Raw genomic sequence first — 19,023 nt, 5'->3', positions numbered from 1 at the left:
TGATGTCGTCCTCTGTCCTCCAAGGACACCACGCACACATACGGTGCAGGTATGTAGGCAAACGTAAGCAAAAATTCATACACATAAATGAGATGAACAAATTACCATTCGGTTCAGCCATCCTATTTATTAAGCGCCCACTTCGAGAAGCCAGATCACTGAAGAATTTGAGGAGGGGGGAATTGAATCTTCTTCATCCATTTGAAAGGATTACCTTAAAGCCAGGCACGTGGAAACATGCCTATAACACAGCACTTCAAAGATAGGATCAGGAATTCTAGGCCAGCCTGGGCTACAGGAGACCCTATCTCAAGACAAAACATGAAAAAACAAAAAACAAAACAAAACAAAACACTTTATCAACAGGACTCAAATTATCTAAAAACAGCACTTGTGTATCAGTCCTACTGGAATTCCTGGGTAAATAAATGTTTGTAAACCCTGGACTTAAGTAGCTTCAGTAAGAACAGCTTGGAAAGTGTCTCTGTACAGACTTGATTTCTAATTGTGGTGAAGCTTCATTCCTTAAACCGCCTATTCAACATTAACTCATTCTCCAAACTTGCGTCTGCTAGGCTCTGGGGTAAAACAAGCACGACAGTCTCAAATCAAAGGAGTGCCGTAGCTCACCAAGGCAGCCCTGCTCTCAGTGAAGCCTCACTGGGCTTGCGGTATAAGCTTCCGGTTCCCTCTACAGCCACATTGGCCTTCCTTCATTTCTAAGAGCTCTGCGCCCTCCCTCTCTGCCTCCCTGACCTTTGCATAAACTCCAGTTCTGGGCTCCTGAGAGTTCAGCTCTTTGTCTTCTTGGCTCCTCCTCCCCTTACTGCCTTAGCTTCCTACGAAGCTTACTTCTTTCTCCTCTGGTCAAAGATCTCTGGAACCCACTACTCCCACATCAGTTTAATGGGTCATCCTGTGATTGGTCACTATTTCTCTGTTCTTAGGTTCTTATTCTGAGGGCAGGGTCTGACCGGTTTTGTAAGATGCCTGGCACACCGGAGGCCTTCCAGGAATGAAAAACAAACGGATGTGGCTGTCTAAACAGTTTTGTGGGAAGCGGAGCTCCAGTGGGTTGGTTAGGAGTTGGGGTTTTGAAATAGGGTCTCATGTAGACCTGTGTAGTCTCACCAATTCCAAATACATTGGGGAATGACCTTGAATTCCTAATCCTTCTGGTTTTGCCTCTCAAGTGCTGGAATTACATACCTGAGATTCCACACCTGATTTGGATTAGGAGTTTTCTTGAATTCCAGTGATGTCAGGTCTCCTACCTTCTATCTTGGCCCTCAATGGCACTGAAACATGGGGAGTTGTTCCAAGAGCCAAAGACTGTAAGCTTCCAGACAACAAAAATACCATTGATTTACTGCTGTGGCCTTACTTAGAATGAGATATACACAGAATAACAGCCATAACCCGTGTGCCTGAATGCACTCTGGAGGGTGAACCGAGATGGGGAGGGGGGATGCTACAAACACAGACAATTGTCTATAGTACATTTCAAAGCTTGAGCTGACTCTTTTTTTTTTTTTTTTTTTTTTTTTTTTTTTTTTCGGAGCTGGGGACCGAACCCAGGGCCTTGTGTTTTAAGGGCGCTCTATCGCTGAGCTAAATCCCCAACCCCATTGAGCTGACTCTTGAAGAGCACATAAAGGCACCCTCATCGAAGGAGAGAATAGGGGAAAAGGAGAAGAAGGGGAGAGGAGAGAGAGAACTCAATGAACTTAACCATCCTAGCCTTCGCTAGCGGCGCTAACCGCGAAGCTTTCGTAGTCATGCAATGGCTCCGGGAACCCTGGCTCCAGGCCCCATACTGGGGGCCCGTCCCTAAAGGGAACTCTATCGGACAACTAAAACGGAGGGCCAGGAAGTCTCGAATCGCTTCCCTTCTGTGGCCTTGTACAAAGCACGCCCCAACCCCCTCCAAGGCGACTGGGCTCGAGCTCTGGCCGGAGGGCAGGGCAGAGCTGGTGGAGCCCTAGACTTAGGCCTCAAGCCCCGCCCCCGAGCGGGCCGAAGCCGCACCCCCAGCTCCCCACCCCACCCCCTCCCGGCAACGGTCCTGGCGCGCAGGCGTAATGGCGCGCGCAAAGGAGCGCGCGCACGCGCGCGCGCGCGGGAGCCCAGCTTAAATGCGGGTGAAGGGGGCGGCGCGCATCCTCGGCGTCTCTGCTCGGTTTGCGCCGCCGCTTCCAACTGTCTCCGCGTGGCACGAGCCACGAGCCGCGCTCTTCCCCCGGCGGCGGTGGCGGCGGCGGTGGCGGCGGCGGGTGCAAGCAAAGAGTGGCTGCGAGCGGCTGCGGGCTCCATGGAGAGCGGCGGGCGCCCGAGCAGAGGCGGCGCTTCCACCGCTGCGCCCGGACTGCAGTGACCCGCGTTCCGCCCCGCGTCCTCCCGGCGGCCGCCCGGCCTCGCCGTCCGTGTCCGCGCCGCCGCCGCCTCCCGTCCCACCGGCTCCGGAGCACCGCGACTTCGTTCGGTCCGACTCCCCGGCGGGGTGGCGGCGGCCGGGTCCCCACGGTGGCGGCCGGAGCAGCGGCTGCAGGAGCCCGGCTCTAGGATGAAGTTCAAGCCCAACCAGACGCGGACATACGACCGCGAGGGCTTCAAGAAGCGGGCGGCCTGCCTGTGCTTCCGCAGCGAGCAGGAGGACGAGGTAAGCGCGGGGACAAAGGCTGGCGGCCGGGCTCCATCCCGCACCCCCCTGCATCCCCCGGGTCTGCGGGTCACCGGCAACCCTCACGCCCGGAGCTGGAGACCGGTCGCTGGGCTCGCCCATTAGATCGCAGGCTGTTGGTTTAATTACGTTAGATACCTCCTTTTTCGCAAAGCGGCCTCCGCTTTTAAAGTTTCTCTGACGACCGAAAGATGGCCAGCGAGAGATGGAATGAGGCCAAAAAGGACAAGATAGGCCAGAAACGGGGGCAAAGTTGCCCTTTTCGGCCCGGCGATCTCTCGCTCTTCTGGTTTCTCAAGGCTGCTCTGCGGTGTGACTTGACATCTGGGAAGGAGCGGCGTGTAATTTTACGCCCCCCCCCCCACCGCATTGGCTTGATAGGGGCCTTTGGAGTATTCTCTGGGAGGGCCTATTATGTTTAATTTCAGTTATATTCGGTTTTTAAATGATTGTTTGTTGTTTTTTTTTTTAATCTTGCTCTGGATAGTTAAGTCACTTGGTAGCTGGGGGAAATCTTGTAGCGCTGCCACACCTAAAATGAACTGATAGAGGAAAAAGTTGTCGTTCTGAGTTCTGCGTCTTTACCCGTGCCCAGAAGAGCACAAGATGTAAAGCCGGAGATGGGAATTTAATGGCTTCCTTATTGCAAGGCCCAGTAGTTAGCTATGACAGCATACACTCAGTGGTTGTTAACAAAAAAACCGCGTGCTAGAAAGTTATGATCTTTAAACCGCTCTTGCGTTATATTTATTTTTTTTTTTAAGAAACAAACAGTTCAGGTTGTTTTGAAACCTTTTAAGCGTTAAACCCGAATCCTGAAGGAACTTCCAGAGAAAGAAAGGTCTTTGAAGTGGTTCTACTTAGAAGAGAACGAAATATAAGGGCTTTTTTAAAAGTGCACAAAGGGAGAAAAGCCAGTAAGCCTTAAATTCAGTCTCTCGAGGGAGGGGTCGGGGGACTCTTTGAAGGAGGCACCGTTCTAGGGCCAGACAAACTAAACCTAAAAGCACGTAGTAGCGAATAGTGACCAAGGATCCTGTCTGACCTGTTCACCGCTCTACCGGATTTTTACATCGTTGAGCGTTTACAATGAGTTAGGTGCAGCCAGGGGAGGGTTATATTTAATCCTTTTAGCACTTGGGGTAGTACTGGTCAGCCCTGTTTTCTAGGTGAGACGACAGCTTTGAGCAGAAGTACTTTTGTCCAGGATGATAGAATTAGGAAGCCGTCGTTGTAGGGATCTAGTTCCTACTCCAGAAAGCCGGCCTCTTGGTAAAGGGGCTCTGCTCAGCAGTCAGCTGCCCTGTATTTTGTGAGGCTAAATTTAAAGGCCTTTGTAAGTTACCTTTGAAATTGTGCCATAACATACAGTTGGAAATTCAGGCCCCGTTTTGAGTGTGTGTGGGTATTTGAGGGTGCGATGGGGGGGGGGGCCTGTATCTCTGTATCCCTAGGGGAAGCTGTGGAGATGGGAGAAATCAAAAGCAGCCTTGATGAGAGCTTCCTAGATGGCCTTAAGAAGGTAGGTAGGTTCGGGTGTGCTTGGAAATTGTTTCTGCTGGGAGTGGTGCTAAAGGAGATGGCTTTGGTAGCGCTTCCTGTGATCACTGAAGCCCTGGGTTAAATCCTGGGCTCTCTCCCTCTCTCCTGCCCTCCAGGAAGTTGCTGTAAGATAATTGCTACAGCCTGCTTTCAAAGTGAGACTAGTACTTTTAAATACAGTGAGATGAGCAAGCCTGGGAGTGTTAGAGAAATCATTATATAAAGCTCTGGCTCTTGGAGCCTGTAGGCTGGGGAGCCCAGTGAATCAACTTGTTAGGGGATATGCTCGGAGGGAAGACTCTGGAATTCTCCTGAGCACACAGCCAACTTTCAGCATCTGGTTTGGCTCTTGAGAAATTTTACTTCTGTGGTTTCATACAGCTGAGGCTCTTTATTCTGTGCTAATTACGGATAGACTTAGCAAAACAGTAAGATGTCTAGGAAAGCTACAGATGTCCTCCCCGATGAGATTATACTACTAGCCTTCCAAGGATCGACACGAGCCGCTTGTCCTACCTCTCCAGCTAATGGGTAAAAAGTGCTTATCTGTTGGCTTAAGGAGTTGTAGGTCCTGGTTAGAACATTTAAATGTATGCTTCAAGGACGAGAGTAACTTCAAATAAAGAGTTAATTACTGTCTGATCCTAAAAGGCTACAGAGAGCTCCCATTGGCTCACCTGCGTGCTGGGATTATAGGCGAGAGCCTTGATGCCCACCTAGAACGGGCTTTTCTAATACTAGCGGTTCATACTTGTGCACGCCTTAAATGCCAGCTTGTGGGAGGCAAGAGGGGGTTTGGGTTCAAGGCCGACCTGGTCTACAGAGTGACAGGGCATGTGAATTGGGGTGCAGAAGTAACTTGTCCCAAGGTCACAGCAAGCAGGACTTGTTTGCATGAAGTCTTGTTTCTAAGTCTTCAGTGTATCTGAGCAACCTCTCTAGTTGTGCCTTCAGCTTCCGGACAAACCCGCGTTGTCTGGAGAGTAGCTGGTACACTGCTTCCATGGGGACAGATGATGTTGGCATGGCGATTCCATTGAATATGTTTGCATATGTATTTGAGTAGTGGATAGTTCGAGCTGGTAAGGAACATATACTGTAGGGGACGGGAAGATGAAACAGGAGGAAATAACAGAGGCCCAGAGTGCTTTCTTTTGTGTGCCTTGGTTCCGGAGCCCACTGTGTGTCTGAGGGAATTGGAGCATCCCAAATAGAGGAGGATGACTTGGGGCTCTGGTCAGCAAGGGCAGCTAAGAACCTTGGGTAGAGAATGTAGCTCAGTGGTGGAAATGCTTGCCTACCTACCACACACAAAGCCTCCAGCAGAAAACAGCACCTCATATGTAACACCAGGCAAGACAGGAAGTACATTTCAATTTTAGATTTTTGAGGGGGATTTGAGAGCAAAATGGGACATAGAAGCAACTCCATCCTGGGTTGAATCCAGGCAAGGGGAAGGCATAGGCAAATCAGTCTGCAAGGACACCAGTCCTGTCTGGGCCAGTGGCTCTAATTGTCGGGCCTCCCTCTCAGCTAGTCTGCTGTAGAGATTGATGTCTTAGGAGAATCCAAGTCCAGCAAAATCAAACCGTAAAAGTAAGGCATGGTGAAATGAAGGCCCCTCGAGATGTAAAACTAAGACCAGGGCGAGGAAGAGGTGTCAGTCCTAATCCGGAATCCTAGTGCAATAAAACCGCCCCTGCTGGTCTTCACAGGTAGGGTCAGTTGTCATTTACCCCCTGGCAGTCTCCCAGTCCACAGGTATTGGCATATTTGACCAAGAGATTTGAGTCACTGAAAAGGTAGGCTGTTCAATGGAGACTACTTCGTCAACATTTCTTTCCTATGTGCTCCTTTGTGGCTGGACAATGGAAGTCAGTTTCTGCCTGCTAGGCAAGCAAGCACTCTTAGCGCTGAGCAATACCCCTCCCCCAGGTACACTTTTTAGAAACATTGTATCTGTGACTGGCTCCCCCAGACCTGAAGGAGGACCTTAGGCCAGCAAACCAGGCAGCTGCTTCTGGGGTGTTTGTCCTAGGGTGATTTCAGGATAATTCTACAGCCCGGTGGGCTGTTCTTTCCTTTGGAGTCAGCCAAGGCTTACCTGCAAGACTGAGTGTCTACTTGCCTTTCTTTGGCTGTGGTTGCTTCTTCCGCCCAGAAGAGTTCTCTATAGTTCTGCTTCGTTGCTTCAGTGATGCTATCCGCTTATCAATTAGAATGTTTGCACACCCAGTAGGTCCCATTTATCTGCTTTGGGGGTGCTAAGCAATAGTTCTTTTTGATAGGTTTCTCTGGGGGAATCTACAGTGTTTATGGAGGGAGTTTGGGGTCAGCTGTCCAGTTTCTGAAGGCAATATAATGACTAGGAACTGTTGCTTGCTGTTGTGACTGGGTAGATAAATGGCTTCATTCCCTTGTCCCTCCTCACCTCCCCCTACACACACCCAAAAATAAATGGTGTCGACCTGATTTTAGATTCTACATGTGCAAAGGATATTCCTAGTCTGATTTGCCCACCAACAAACAAAGATATAATGAAACCAGGTGAACTCACACCTGGCGAGCACAGTCCCTGGGCAAGCGAGCACTAGTGTGAGCACTAGTGTCCCAAGGTTCGCATGGGAACAGTGACACTTGCTCTCACACAACCGAGCAGTCCCCACATTCAAATTCTTACTTGCATGCACGTATGTGGATGGGAGGAGATGCTATGGAGGTCAGAGGACAGTTTGTAGAATTCTTTTCTTTCCCTCTACCTTGTGGGTCCGTGGGATTGAACTCGGGTACTCAGGCTTGTCAGCAAACGACCTTACCAGCTGAGCCATCTCGCCGACCCAGGTCAGATTTTCTTTTGTTTGTTGACAGTATCTCCCTGTGTCCTTTCTACAGTGCTGGGATTGCACTCAGGAGCCACCAGGTCTGGCATCAGTCTCTTTTAAAGGTGGGGGATATAGCTCAGTAGAACTTACCTAGCATGTGTAAGACCCAGCACTGGAAAGAGAGTGATTTGTGAAAGACTCTTCATAATGAAAGAAGAAAGGTAAAAGGTGGGTTCTGAGTGGTTCGTATTTGAAGAGTATACTTCATTATATTTTTCCTGGCTTAACTTCTGTTATGCATGAGGGTTCGTGCTTTTTGCCTCTGCACTCCCGAGGCCAAGGCAAAGGGTCATAAGTTCAAGGCCAGCTTGGTCTTAAGACTCCAGGCTAGTTTGGTCTAGACCTTGTCTCAGACAATGTGGCTCCCTGGTGGGGCACTCACTTCATTCAGTGAAAGACACTGCACTGCAGATTGAATTCCTACAATTGCCACAGCCCCCGCCAGGGCTTGAGCTCAGGCTTGTGGGTGTGAGGCAGGAATTACACTGAATTCAGGGTCACATTGCCTTTATTTTTGATTCAAGATCTCACTGAGGACTAGAGAGATGGCTCAGGTTATCAGAGAGAGCACTAGATATTTTTCTAGAGGTTCGGAGTTCAATTCCACGGTGGCTCAAAACCATCTATGTGATCTGGTGCCCTCTTCTGGCCACCATGCATATATTACAAGCAGGCAGGACACTGTACATAATAAATCTTAAAAACAGCAAATCCAAAAAGACAAAAAAAAAAAAAAAAACCACTAAATTGCTCACGGTGGCCTTGTACTAACTCAGCCTTGACTTGTGGCCTTCTGCTTCCCTCCAGAATAGCTGGGATTGTAGCCTGGGTCACCACTCCCCTTTTCTTGGCTTGAACTCTTAACTGGAAAAAGATAAGTGAATCTTTTATAAATATACCTTATTTTGAGTTAGGGAAAACAGCACTCAGGCTTTACCAAAATAATTTGTCTGTTCCCGTTGCCCGGGGAGGTTAGAAGGTTTGGCATTCTAAATAGTCGTGAGGCACCATGTGGGCACTGGGATGTGAACCCTAGTCCTCTGAAAAGCAGTCAGCACTCTTAACCACTGAGCCATCTCTCCAGCCCCCTGTACCTTTTTTTGTTTTGTTTTGTTTTTTTGGTTTTTTTATACATGGCTTCATGCAGTCCAAACTGACTTCAAAGTCTTACTCCTACCTCTACTCCCTAAGTGTGGGGATCTCAAGTGTGTGTCATACAGGCCTCCTGCTCATTCCTCACCCTGCCCTTCCCTCTCAGATGTGATGGATATTCAGGATGAGTAGACAGCACTTAGTAATACTTTAACTAGTCTTCAGATCTCTGCTGTGCTATTTATCTTCTCTTTACCTAGCGAAGCTGGTAGTTTGATGCCATAGTTCTCGTACCCATAAGTATTAACATGCTTATTAAGTTGATCCTTCTTGGAAAGGTAACCTTGAAGTTACTGTTTGATCAGAGTTAATATTTTTTAGAATATCAAGAGACTCTGGGTAAGTAACTGGATTAGGCTAAGTTACTTGCCCAGAATTTATGTATGTCCAGTGTCCTGGCTTAAAGCCATGAAGTACTAACCCAGTGTATGATTTTCTTCTCACCTCCAAGAATACCTTGAGGATAACCAGGTTACACCTTTCACCTCCTGAAGTCTGGATCTCTGTAGTGTGGTCTGTGGCACCTGAAATATGACAGGAGTTGAGGTGTACTGGATTTTGAATTTGTTTCTTAAATAGCTGTATCCGCTACATGCGTCTCTGATGCACCATAAACCAGGAAAGGTCAGAAAGTCACAGGGTTCCTTCAGCACAGTGGAAGTGGCAGGTGAAGGGAGTAGAGTTGTGGGGTGAGAAGCCTTTAGAGAAATGTGCTAGATCGCAAACCTGCCTTCACAAAGGTGTGGACACTGACGAATCTTGTCAAGGCTTGGAGCTGGGCACTGTGGAACATACAGCTCTTGAGGCAGAGGCAGGAGGGTCTGGGGTTCAAGGCCATCCTTAACAATATAATGGGTTTGAGGCCAGCCAGTTCTACAGGAGACCCCATCACAGCTGAAGGGGATGCAGTGTCTGTCTGTGGGGGTGGGGATGAATATGAATGAGAACACTCACCAACCTAGATTCCTGACACTGGTTTTATTTTTTTAGGGCTCAATGAATACCAGTGGTTTTGAGACTTAATTTAATAAGTGGCTGGCCATCTGTGCGCACTGTCCTGACCCATTATAAAAGCACAAGGAAGTCCGCACAGAATTATGGGGTAAAAGTAGTACCAGGTCACCTCTTAACTCTGACCAGAGCTGGAGGCTAGTAACTGAGAAACTGAGAGTCAGAGCCAGGGTCGGCCTCACTACAGGGCATACGGGGTGTGTTTTAAAGCCTGCAGGTCATTGGTCAGGTTAATGCCTTACTGAAGTGGGACTTGCAGCCTTGCTTTCTTTGAGGTAAATTTGAACATAAAGACTCTTGCCCTACAGAATTCTGGATTGATTATTTAAATTTTACCCAACTTTTCAGTAGTGTATTGCACATCAATGCATAGCCTATTTTTAGTGAGTCTTTACAGTTTTTAAATATATATTTTCTGCCATCTTGTCTTCATGCTCAGAGTTAGAAAGCCAGCAGTATTTGGCAGTGAGCAGGCAGGAGAGCATGGAGCTCACAGCGGCTGTCAGGGCCTGCTGAGTCCAGCCGCTCACGTTAGGCCTGCAGGGTCAGTGGTTCCCTTAGCACTAAGCCATTCACTGTACTCAGTGTGCGTCAAGTTCAGGCTCCCGTCTTCCATCACTGCCAGCTCTGACCAAGGCCTGCTTCTTCACTTCTAATTAGGAATGAACTTAGGCCCTGTTTGCAGATAGTAAGCGTTGCGTTTAAAGCTCTTATCTGGCCAGGATGCTATTGCCCTCAAAGCAGCCACAAGTGCTTCAGCTAATGCCTTGCCAACCATTATGTTGTGACAGTGTTTCCTGGGTTGCCATGCTTAAAGGAATCGTGTAGGCAGCACAGCAGTGTTGTGTTAGACCTGCATGGCAAGAGCAGCAGATTAGAGGAACTGTTGAATCACTATGGTCAACTGAAGCTTTGAATTTGGAGAAAGTTGACTCCTTAGCGCCTGTATGAAAAGCCTGGCGTAGTGACACAACGCTCTGAGTGGTGCGGGCGGCAGATCCAGGAGCTGGTTGGCCAACCTAGCCGAAGTGGTGAGCACCAGGAAGACACAACCCATCTCCCTCTGCACACTCATGCATGCAGACACACAAACATCATCCTTACTCACATAGGCGTGAACCCCTTGTTTCTGAGCTCTGGAGAGCCAGCAGACTTCTCTAGCAGAAGGGACAAAAAGATTGGTACTGTCTTTGTCAAAAAGGTAGTATCCACATTGGGGATCAGTCTCCCCCCACCTCCTTGAGGGGAGGGGAGATAAGAGTATAGCTTACTTTTTGAGTTCTTGCCTGCTGTGCTGCTAAGTTTATTGTCACCTTGACACAACAGATTTCCCTGAGAAGAGGGAACTTTGGTTGAGCTCAGATTGGTCTGAGGCTATGTCAGTGAGAGATTGTCTGAGATTACCGAGAAAAGTGGGAAAGCAGGCTCGGCCCACTGTGGGTGGCACCATCCCTAGGCAAGTAGGTCTGGGTTATGTAAGCTGGGTGAGCATAAGCCAGTGAGTAACAGTGCTCCATGAGTTCTTCCTCAGCGACTGCCCTGACTGCTTTCAGTAATGGATTATGACTTGGAGGTATAAACCAAATAAACCCTTTCCTCCCTCCTCCAAGTTTTTGAGAGTGTTATCACAGCAACAGGAAGCCAGTTAGGCATGTTCAAGTCCTTGGGTTTGATCCCAAGTACCACCGAATAAGCTCTGTGTGTTCACAGTCCACAGGAAGACCTACTGAGATGTACTTGAAGGGAGGAAGGAAGGCAGCAGGCTGCAGGAATTCTACAGCGTTTTTGTTCAGGATGATTAAGTAAGGCCTCTGTTACCTTCTTGAGGATTTGGTTGTTTGAACCTTTTTAATACTTGAATAAGTGCATTTCAGTCTTTCATTTGTTCAATGATTGTAATGTTTATTACCTCAGTGCTAGTAAGTAAACTGTTGGAGACTTGGATCCTTGTTTGAGGTGAGAATAAGGTGTTTGTTGTTGTTTGGTTGGTTTGGTTTGGTTTTTAATCCTTTGGGCTTATGCTCTTATTGGTCAGTGTGTAAGTCTCTCCTGTAAAAGGACAGGTGACTTTGCAGCTCTTCTGGTCTGTTTTCACCTTGCTGTCACAACAGCATAAAAAGCACCAGAAAAAATGCAAAGTGAGTGATGGTGACTACTTCCTAGTTAACAAGCACTGAAATCTGAATATTACATGATATAAAACATAAAGCCACGCGGTGTCTCCTATAGAAGCTCTAGCTTGGGTACAACCACTAGAAATCAGTCTGGAGTGCCTCAGAAGATGGGACACAGCACTCCCTGAGGGCCAGCTCTACCACTCCTGGATACACACCCAAAAGATGCTTCAACATACAAGGACACATGCTCCACTATGTTCATAGCAGCCTTTTATAATAGTCAGGTGCCCTTCAGCAGAGGAATCGATACAGAAAATGTGGTATATTTATTTATTTACACAATGGAGTACTCTGCTATCAAAAACAATGACTTCATGAAATTCATAGGCAAATGGATGCAACTAGAAAATATCATCCTGAATGAGGTAACCCAATCACAAAAGAGCACACATGGTATGCACTCACTGATAAGTGGATATTAACCCAAAAGCTTGAATTACCCAAGATACAATCCACAGACCACATGAAGCTCAAGAATAAGGACGACCAAAGTACGATGTTTCAGTCCTTCTTAGAAGGGGGAACAAAAATGCTCATGGGAGGAAATACAGGGACAAAGAGTGGAGCAGAGACTAAAGGAAAGGCCATCCAGAGACTGACATCCACCCCATGTACATATAGCCACCACAACCAGACAATATTGCTGATGCCAAGAAGTGCATGCTGACAGGAGCCTGATATAGCTGTCTCCTGAGAGGCACTGCCAGAGCCTGACAAATAACAGGTGGACGGACGCTCACAGGCAACCATTGAACTGAGAATGGGGTCCCCATTGGAGGAGTTAGGAGAAAGGATTGAAGGAGCTGAAGGGGTTTGCAACCCCATAAGAACAACAATATCAGTCAACCAGAGCTCCCAGGGACTAAATCACCATCCAAAGAGCACACATGGACAGACCCATGGCTCCATAGCAGAGGATAGCCTTGTTGGGCACCAGGAAGGAGAAGCCCTTGGTCTTGCCAAGGTTGGACCCCCAGTGCAGAGGAATGTCAGGGGGGGGGGAGGCAGAAAGGGGGTGGGTGGATGGGATAGGGGGTTCATGGGCGGGAAACCAGGAAAGTGGATAACATTTGAGATAAATTTTTTAAAAATCCAGTAAAAAAGATGAACATACAAATATGGTAATCAGTAGTCATTAAAGTTGTAATAAATTCGTATATTTGTAAATATGAAACACCTTGAAATGTTTATAATTTTTCATAATTTATACACATACTAATTAAAATTAATTTAAAATTACATTTTGAAATAAATTAATAAATTAAAAAAAAAAAGAACCCCTAGCTTTCAAGAGCCCGAGGAGTACATTGGACGATAAAGCTAGTGGGCTGTATGCACATGCCCTTGCTGGGTGTGAGCTGGCCATCCGACTGATCACCCACTGGCTGTGGAGTATGTGGGTGCCTCACACTCAGCCCAGCTAGTGTGGCCATGCATTTCCCCGCTCCTGTCTCTGGGACTTGTCTTCTCTTAGATCATGGGGGAATAGAATAGGGTGGCCTGCCTGTGGCAATGTTTCTTCATTGTAAGAGAAAAGATTCTATAGCTCGAGTAACTGATATGTAAATGTGGGAAGCGACCTGGTGGGTAGAGTACCCGGGCATCCATGTGAGTGCTGTGTGTGCTGGTGCACGCCTTTGACTCCAGCCTGGGGATGGGGGAAATAGACAGGCCGATCCCAGGTGTATGCTGGGAGCGCCAGGTTCGGTGAGATGAGAGTGACACTCCCATCGGGTCTCCACAGTCATGCCTGGGGATGCATGCACATGTACCACCCCCCAAAGTAACTGAGGTGATGACCACAACCTCAGTGCATCCACTTGGGGTTAATACATTTGCCTAGGAACTGGGAAGCTGCACTCCTTAAATCCTGGTAGCTTAAATGATCCCAAAGCGGCCAGAGTCCCGGGCCAGCCTGGTCTACACGCTGAGTTCCAGGTTAGCCAAAGCTACATTGTGAGAACCTGTGTCACTGATCCCCACCCCAGTACAATTGAGTCTGCAGAGGCAGGATGGTTTAGTGATGTGACTCTGTATCTTGGTATGGGCCCTTAATAATTTCCGTGAGATTTCAGGTTGGTCCGGAGTCCAGGAGACAGTATCACAGCACGGGGCTATCACGGGTCTTGCAGGTGCTGTTGGTGAGCAGCAGTCGGTACCCAGACCAATGGATCGTGCCGGGAGGAGGGGTGGAGCCGGAGGAGGAGCCTGGCGGTGCTGCTGCAAGGGAAGTGTATGAAGAGGTGAGAGGAAGACTGTCTTGGGCTTTTACAGGACGGGCTTCTGGCGCTTTGCCAGGTAATCGGCAGCTGATAGTGCTGTCATCTGCAGTGGTTAGAAGTATATTGTTCAGATTACATTTTGCTGAAGTTTGTTTTTTGTATGTGGTAAACAGCTAAAATGATGTTAATGCAGTTTCACTGTTATCAGACATTGCTTGATTAGTAATGAAAAATGTATAAGATGGTGGCCTTACCTGAGAGCTATATCATCAGTACTGTATGGAACAGAGACATTTTATTTTATCATGTGAATGTAAGTCTAATGAACCCAGGCAGTCAGCAGGATTGTGTGTGTGTGAATTAAGCCACTATTCTATACATAGGTGGCGAATAAACAAAGCTTATAAAGGTTATTATGGAAGACAAGTATTTCACTTACCAACTCTTTTTTAACAGGCTGGAGTCAAAGGAAAATTAGGCAGACTCCTGGGAATATTTGAGGTGAGTTACAAAATAGCCCTCACTTACTGATCTAGAATTCACAATTCTTTCCTAACAGCTGCCCGAACCAGGTTCCTCTAAAACTACCAGTAGGCAGGTCAGTGGCGAGGACTGGGGAGGTTGCCTCAAGTTTGTATGCTTGGGTGGTTACCGGTGTCTGACCGTGGGGGTGGGGCTGACAGAAAGACTCTCCTGGATTCAGTGGGACCTGGGCACAGGCAGCGGCTTCAGCAGTCTAAGATCTAGGGGTGATTGTGGGTTCTGTCCAGTTCAGCATGTAACACTGGACAACATAAGAATGGCTTTAAGGGGGTTGGGGATTTAGCTCAGTGGTAGAGCACTTGCCTAGAAAGCGCAAGGCCCTGGGTTCGATCCCCAGCTCCAAGAAAAAGGAAAAAAAATAAATAAATAAAAAAAAGAATGGCTTTAAGGACCAGAAGACAGAAAACTCAGGTACAAGGAATAGATGCTAAAATAAAAACCTCGTCTGTGTTGCCTCCTACTAAATGAAGGCAGGATGGATCCTCAGAAAGGGACGATGGGAGAAGAGGCAGGGTTCTGAAGTCAGTGCATCCACCTCTAGTCAGTGTGGTACCCCAGAGATAAGGGGACTTCCTTATCAACGATCAAGAGTTAGCTCAGTCTTTGTGACAGAACCTTAGAGGTGAAGCCTTTAGGGATTAAACTGTGTATTAACTTGGAATTGATAATTAATTCACCAGTTCTTGGCTAGAGAAATGGCTAAGAGTGAGTGCTAGTTTTTCCCAGAGTACCTGAGTTCAATTCCCACTCACATTGTGGTTCACACAACCGTAATTCTAGTTCCAGGAGATCTGACCTTCACTCAGGCACATGAAGTAAAATTTAAAAATACAGTTCTTAAGCTAGCACTCAAAGCCTCTGTAGCACTGGTTTACACAGTTGCACAGCACCATCTTCTGGCTGAACTGAGAAATACAAGTTTTACTGTGATAACGTGGATACCAATTACACTTGTCAATATGGCCTGAGTATCATAGCATAGTAACATCTTTAGCAATTTTCCCATTGGCATTGCTGGTCCTCTGTTTCTGATTTTGATACTTCACTGGAATGCAAGCTGCCTTACCCTCCCAAGTGTTGGGGTTCCTGGGGTACACCACCATACCCGCAAGTGTCTCTCTTGAGATAGGGTCTTAACTCTGACCTCAACTGGCTAGAACAACTACTTTTGGGTTCCCAAAACCTAACTCAGTTCAGTGTTGAGCCATCTTGCCAATGCCAATTTTGAATTACAGACACACACATTCTGCACTGTCACACAAGCACAGTATGCTGTGCTGGTCGCTGTGCCAGAGCTGTGAATTAAAATGCTTTTCTTTTCTATTGAAGCAGAATCAAGACCGGAAGCACAGAACATATGTTTATGTTCTGACAGTCACTGAAATATTGGAAGACTGGGAAGACTCTGTTAACATAGGTAAGCCCCTGTTCTTTACCCAGTCACTCCGACGTTTTGTAACTGCATCTCCGCTGATATTTTGGTTACTCCTTTGAGGGGGGAAGGTGAACATGTATGTTACTTTGCAATTGTCTTGTTTTTCCCTGCCATATTAAGTGATTTAGGAAGTAGAAAACTCATTGATTGGGGGAGAGGGAGGTAGAGAAAGGGAATCTCATGTTAATTAGTAGGATATGCCTTTTAAACTGACCGTACAGTAACTGTTGCTGTCCTGTCCTAGGGAGGAAGAGAGAGTGGTTCAAAGTGGAAGACGCAATCAAGGTTCTTCAGTGTCATAAGCCTGTCCACGCAGAGTACCTGGAAAGGCTGAAGCTGGGGTGTTCTCCAACCAATGGGAATTCCACGGTCCCTTCCCTCCCAGATAACAACGCCTTGTTTGTGACTGCTGCACCGCCCTCTGGGGTGCCATCCAGTATAAGATAGAGAGCTGGGGCCCCTCCCCCATTGTGTCATGGCACATGTCACAGGGAGAGAGGCTTTTTTACTTCTAACACATCTGACTGCTGCTGGCAGACTCTAGATTTGCCATGCAGGGGTTTCAAATAATTTGCATGTATTTCAGATGCTTTCAAGTCTTTTAAAATAAATAGCAAAATAGCAAAAATACTTTAAGATGCCAAAGCCATGTGGATTTTTTTTAAAGCCTTAATTGTAAGTCTACCCCATTACTTTGGTTCTCATTTTTATAACCTTTCTTAAAATTTCACTTTTGAACACTCAACATTCTATTCTTATTTTGACAGATCAACTGGTTGTTGGGTATGTTTTTGCCCTAATATTTTTTTCTTACAGTATCAAATAGTCACCAAATCTTTGGGATTAATGAAAAATATTCTTGGTATTTAAAAATATATATATATATATATGTGCCCCAAAACTTGTTTAAGAGAGTCGCTGTAAGCTGCAGGTTTGGGCTGATTTGTATGGACGGCCCAGTCGCCTTTGACCAAGCACTCAAGTTTACTCTATCGGAGAATTTGTCCACAGCAAGGATTATGTCAGTGCACGGGCACTGCCTCCCCTCTGACACAGTGATTCCATATGAATCGCTCCATTTTTAGGGAAAACTGTCAGGAACTTGTGGCTCAGCACAGCTCATTCTGAAACTGTTCAGAGAGGTCTGTTCAGCACACTCTGCCGCTACTTCCTCCCTGCTCCTTCCGACACAGACTGTGTTAGGGGCCACACTGCTCTTCATATTTTCAGTTTAGCAACAACATTGTTGACCACTGGATTAGACTCTAACCTTGGATGCCAGTCAGTGACTGCTGTATCACACTAAACAAAATGGCTGTCCTAGGCCTAAGACACTGTCTTGAGTGTCAGTAAGCAGCTTGTCAGATGAGTTAACTGTGAGGGAACTAGAACTATGGTACCTTGTCTTTGTGCTCTCTCAAAATGGGCCACCCCATGGAAAAGTACCTACATTTCCTTCAGGAAGTTATGGAGGAAGTGAGCCTTTTGTAAATACTCTTAACTGGCAAGCATAGAACAGTACAGTTAGGACATCTGTAACCTGTTAACCTTTAAATTGTAATGTTGCTGCTGCCAGCCAATGTCCTTACCTGTAAGGAAGGAAAACTGGTGCCGTTTTGGAAATGAGATCTCGTGCCACAAATGCAGCAGAACTAAAAACATTAGGTTACAAAGCAGAAAAACCCAACCAGTAGTGTTCATTCTAAATTATGTAGCGTAATCAAATGTGATCGTCCAGACCTTTTCTATTTTTCTTTGTACAGAGGTCATGTACTCTGGGTGTGTTTTAAAAGAAACATTTTAAAGAACCCACAGATTGACATTTTCTATCTTTTCATTTTCTCACGATTCTGATGTACTAAACACAACAGAAACTGGACTGTTTTGTATAGAATACTGCTTCCAGCTAAAACCATCACAAGTGCCCGGGAGTTTATATGGAAATGATACTCTCGGCAGTAATAATGCATGAACCTGTTTTATAAACTCTTGAACTGTGTATTGCCATGTAAAATATGTACAGTATTAATGTCAACCATCTCTTTAAAAGTTAGCCTATAAATATTGTTGTATAATTTCTTTGGTCAGAAACATTTGGACTAAGTCATGTCACCTGGGTCAGGATTTTCTTCAATGCCGTGTAGCAAAACTGTCTTTAGTCTATGCAAATAGCGAGAGTCACTGAGTGTGACAGAATGCAACTTCACTGTTAAACTTCACCTGAGAGTTCCTCATTCTCCTGGAATCCAGACTGCAAGATTATAAAGGAAAAGACCTAAGGCAATTCAGTTCTTTTTGCAAATCAATTGAATCCACCAGAGATAATGTCTACCAGCCCAGCCGCCTGCAGCCTGGAGGCTGCTGTGTGTGCTTATTTGTGCGCTGAATAAAATGGGGCAGCTAAATTCTCCAGTTCCATATGCCTCCGAAGTTCAAAGAAAAAAAAGCAAAGTAACATGTTAGAATTGACTTGTGTGGCGATGTAAAGAAATGGCATCTTCCCACTAAGCGCAAACCATCCAGTTCTTTTGTCAATCACACTGTATGAAACAGGGAAGGTGAAGAAATGGTTATGTGTGCAAGAATTGCTTTGCATGGTTTCATGTGAGATGGCTGCATTCGAACTGTTTTAAGAATTATAAGGATCTTGACTTTTTTACATTTGGAAACATCAAATAAAAACAGAAACATAATCTGTGTGTGTGTTTTCAAAGCTAATCTTTTAAGGTACATGCTTTACCAGGGGGCTTAAGTGCTTGCTCCACTTTGAAATTATATGACTTGGTTCTAGCACCCACTTAAAGAGACTCCTATAACTCCAAGAGGCTCTATGTTCTGGCCTCTGAACAACATCACATATGAGAGACACACACACACACTTGGATTGGATCTATCTTTGTCAATGAAGTTTCAAAATATGTAAATAAAAAAATTACTATAATTTCCTCTCAAAAGCATACTTAAGAATTCGAGGTTTCAGAGCAATTAAAAGGCTGGGTAGAGAATACCAGCACATGCCTTTAATCCTAGCTTTGGAGCTATGCTAATCACAGGTTCAAGGCCAGCCTGGTCTAGGTAGAGTTCCAGCATAGCCAAGACTCCAGGAGGCACCCCAGCACTGACTGACTTTAGGTGGTTTGTGAGACCTGTAAACCCAGCTTGAGAAACTGACTTACCCTGGCACTCACATGCACAAGGTAATAATGTGCTGCTCTGTAAGCATCAGATAGAGTTCTATTCCCAGAACCCACCACAGGAAGGCAGAGACAGGCTGGACTGATGAGGCATAGGCCAGTGACAGCCTGACTCCAAGCATCCTCAAACTTTCACTCCTCTTAGCAAGTCAGGAATGGTGGCAATTCAATCTTCGCAGCAGTTG

At 46.4% G+C, this 19,023-nt stretch overlaps 1 protein-coding gene across 2 annotated transcripts; it reads left to right on the top strand.

The window, feature by feature from the left end:
* The first annotated feature begins 2,150 nt into the window (after window positions 1–2,150).
* Nudt4 (nudix hydrolase 4) lies at window positions 2,151–18,343 on the top strand. Of its 2 annotated transcripts, none has more exons than XM_032911658.1 (5): window positions 2,151–2,659; window positions 13,577–13,687; window positions 14,123–14,167; window positions 15,539–15,626; window positions 15,889–18,343. In XM_032911658.1, the coding sequence occupies exons 1-5, from the start codon at window positions 2,564–2,566 to the stop codon at window positions 16,089–16,091; spliced, it is 543 nt and encodes a 180-aa protein (XP_032767549.1). In that variant the 5' UTR covers window positions 2,151–2,563; the 3' UTR covers window positions 16,092–18,343. The 2 variants fall into 2 exon arrangements, with proteins under 2 accessions (XP_032767549.1, XP_032767560.1); XM_032911669.1 differs by having other exon boundaries at window positions 2,152–2,659; window positions 15,542–15,626.
* The last annotated feature ends 680 nt before the right edge of the window (window positions 18,344–19,023 follow it).

This window comes from Rattus rattus, chromosome 1 (genome assembly GCF_011064425.1).
Source record: "Rattus rattus isolate New Zealand chromosome 1, Rrattus_CSIRO_v1, whole genome shotgun sequence".
Lineage (NCBI taxonomy): Eukaryota > Metazoa > Chordata > Mammalia > Rodentia > Muridae > Rattus > Rattus rattus.
This window is presented reverse-complemented; position numbering and strand designations above follow the sequence as displayed.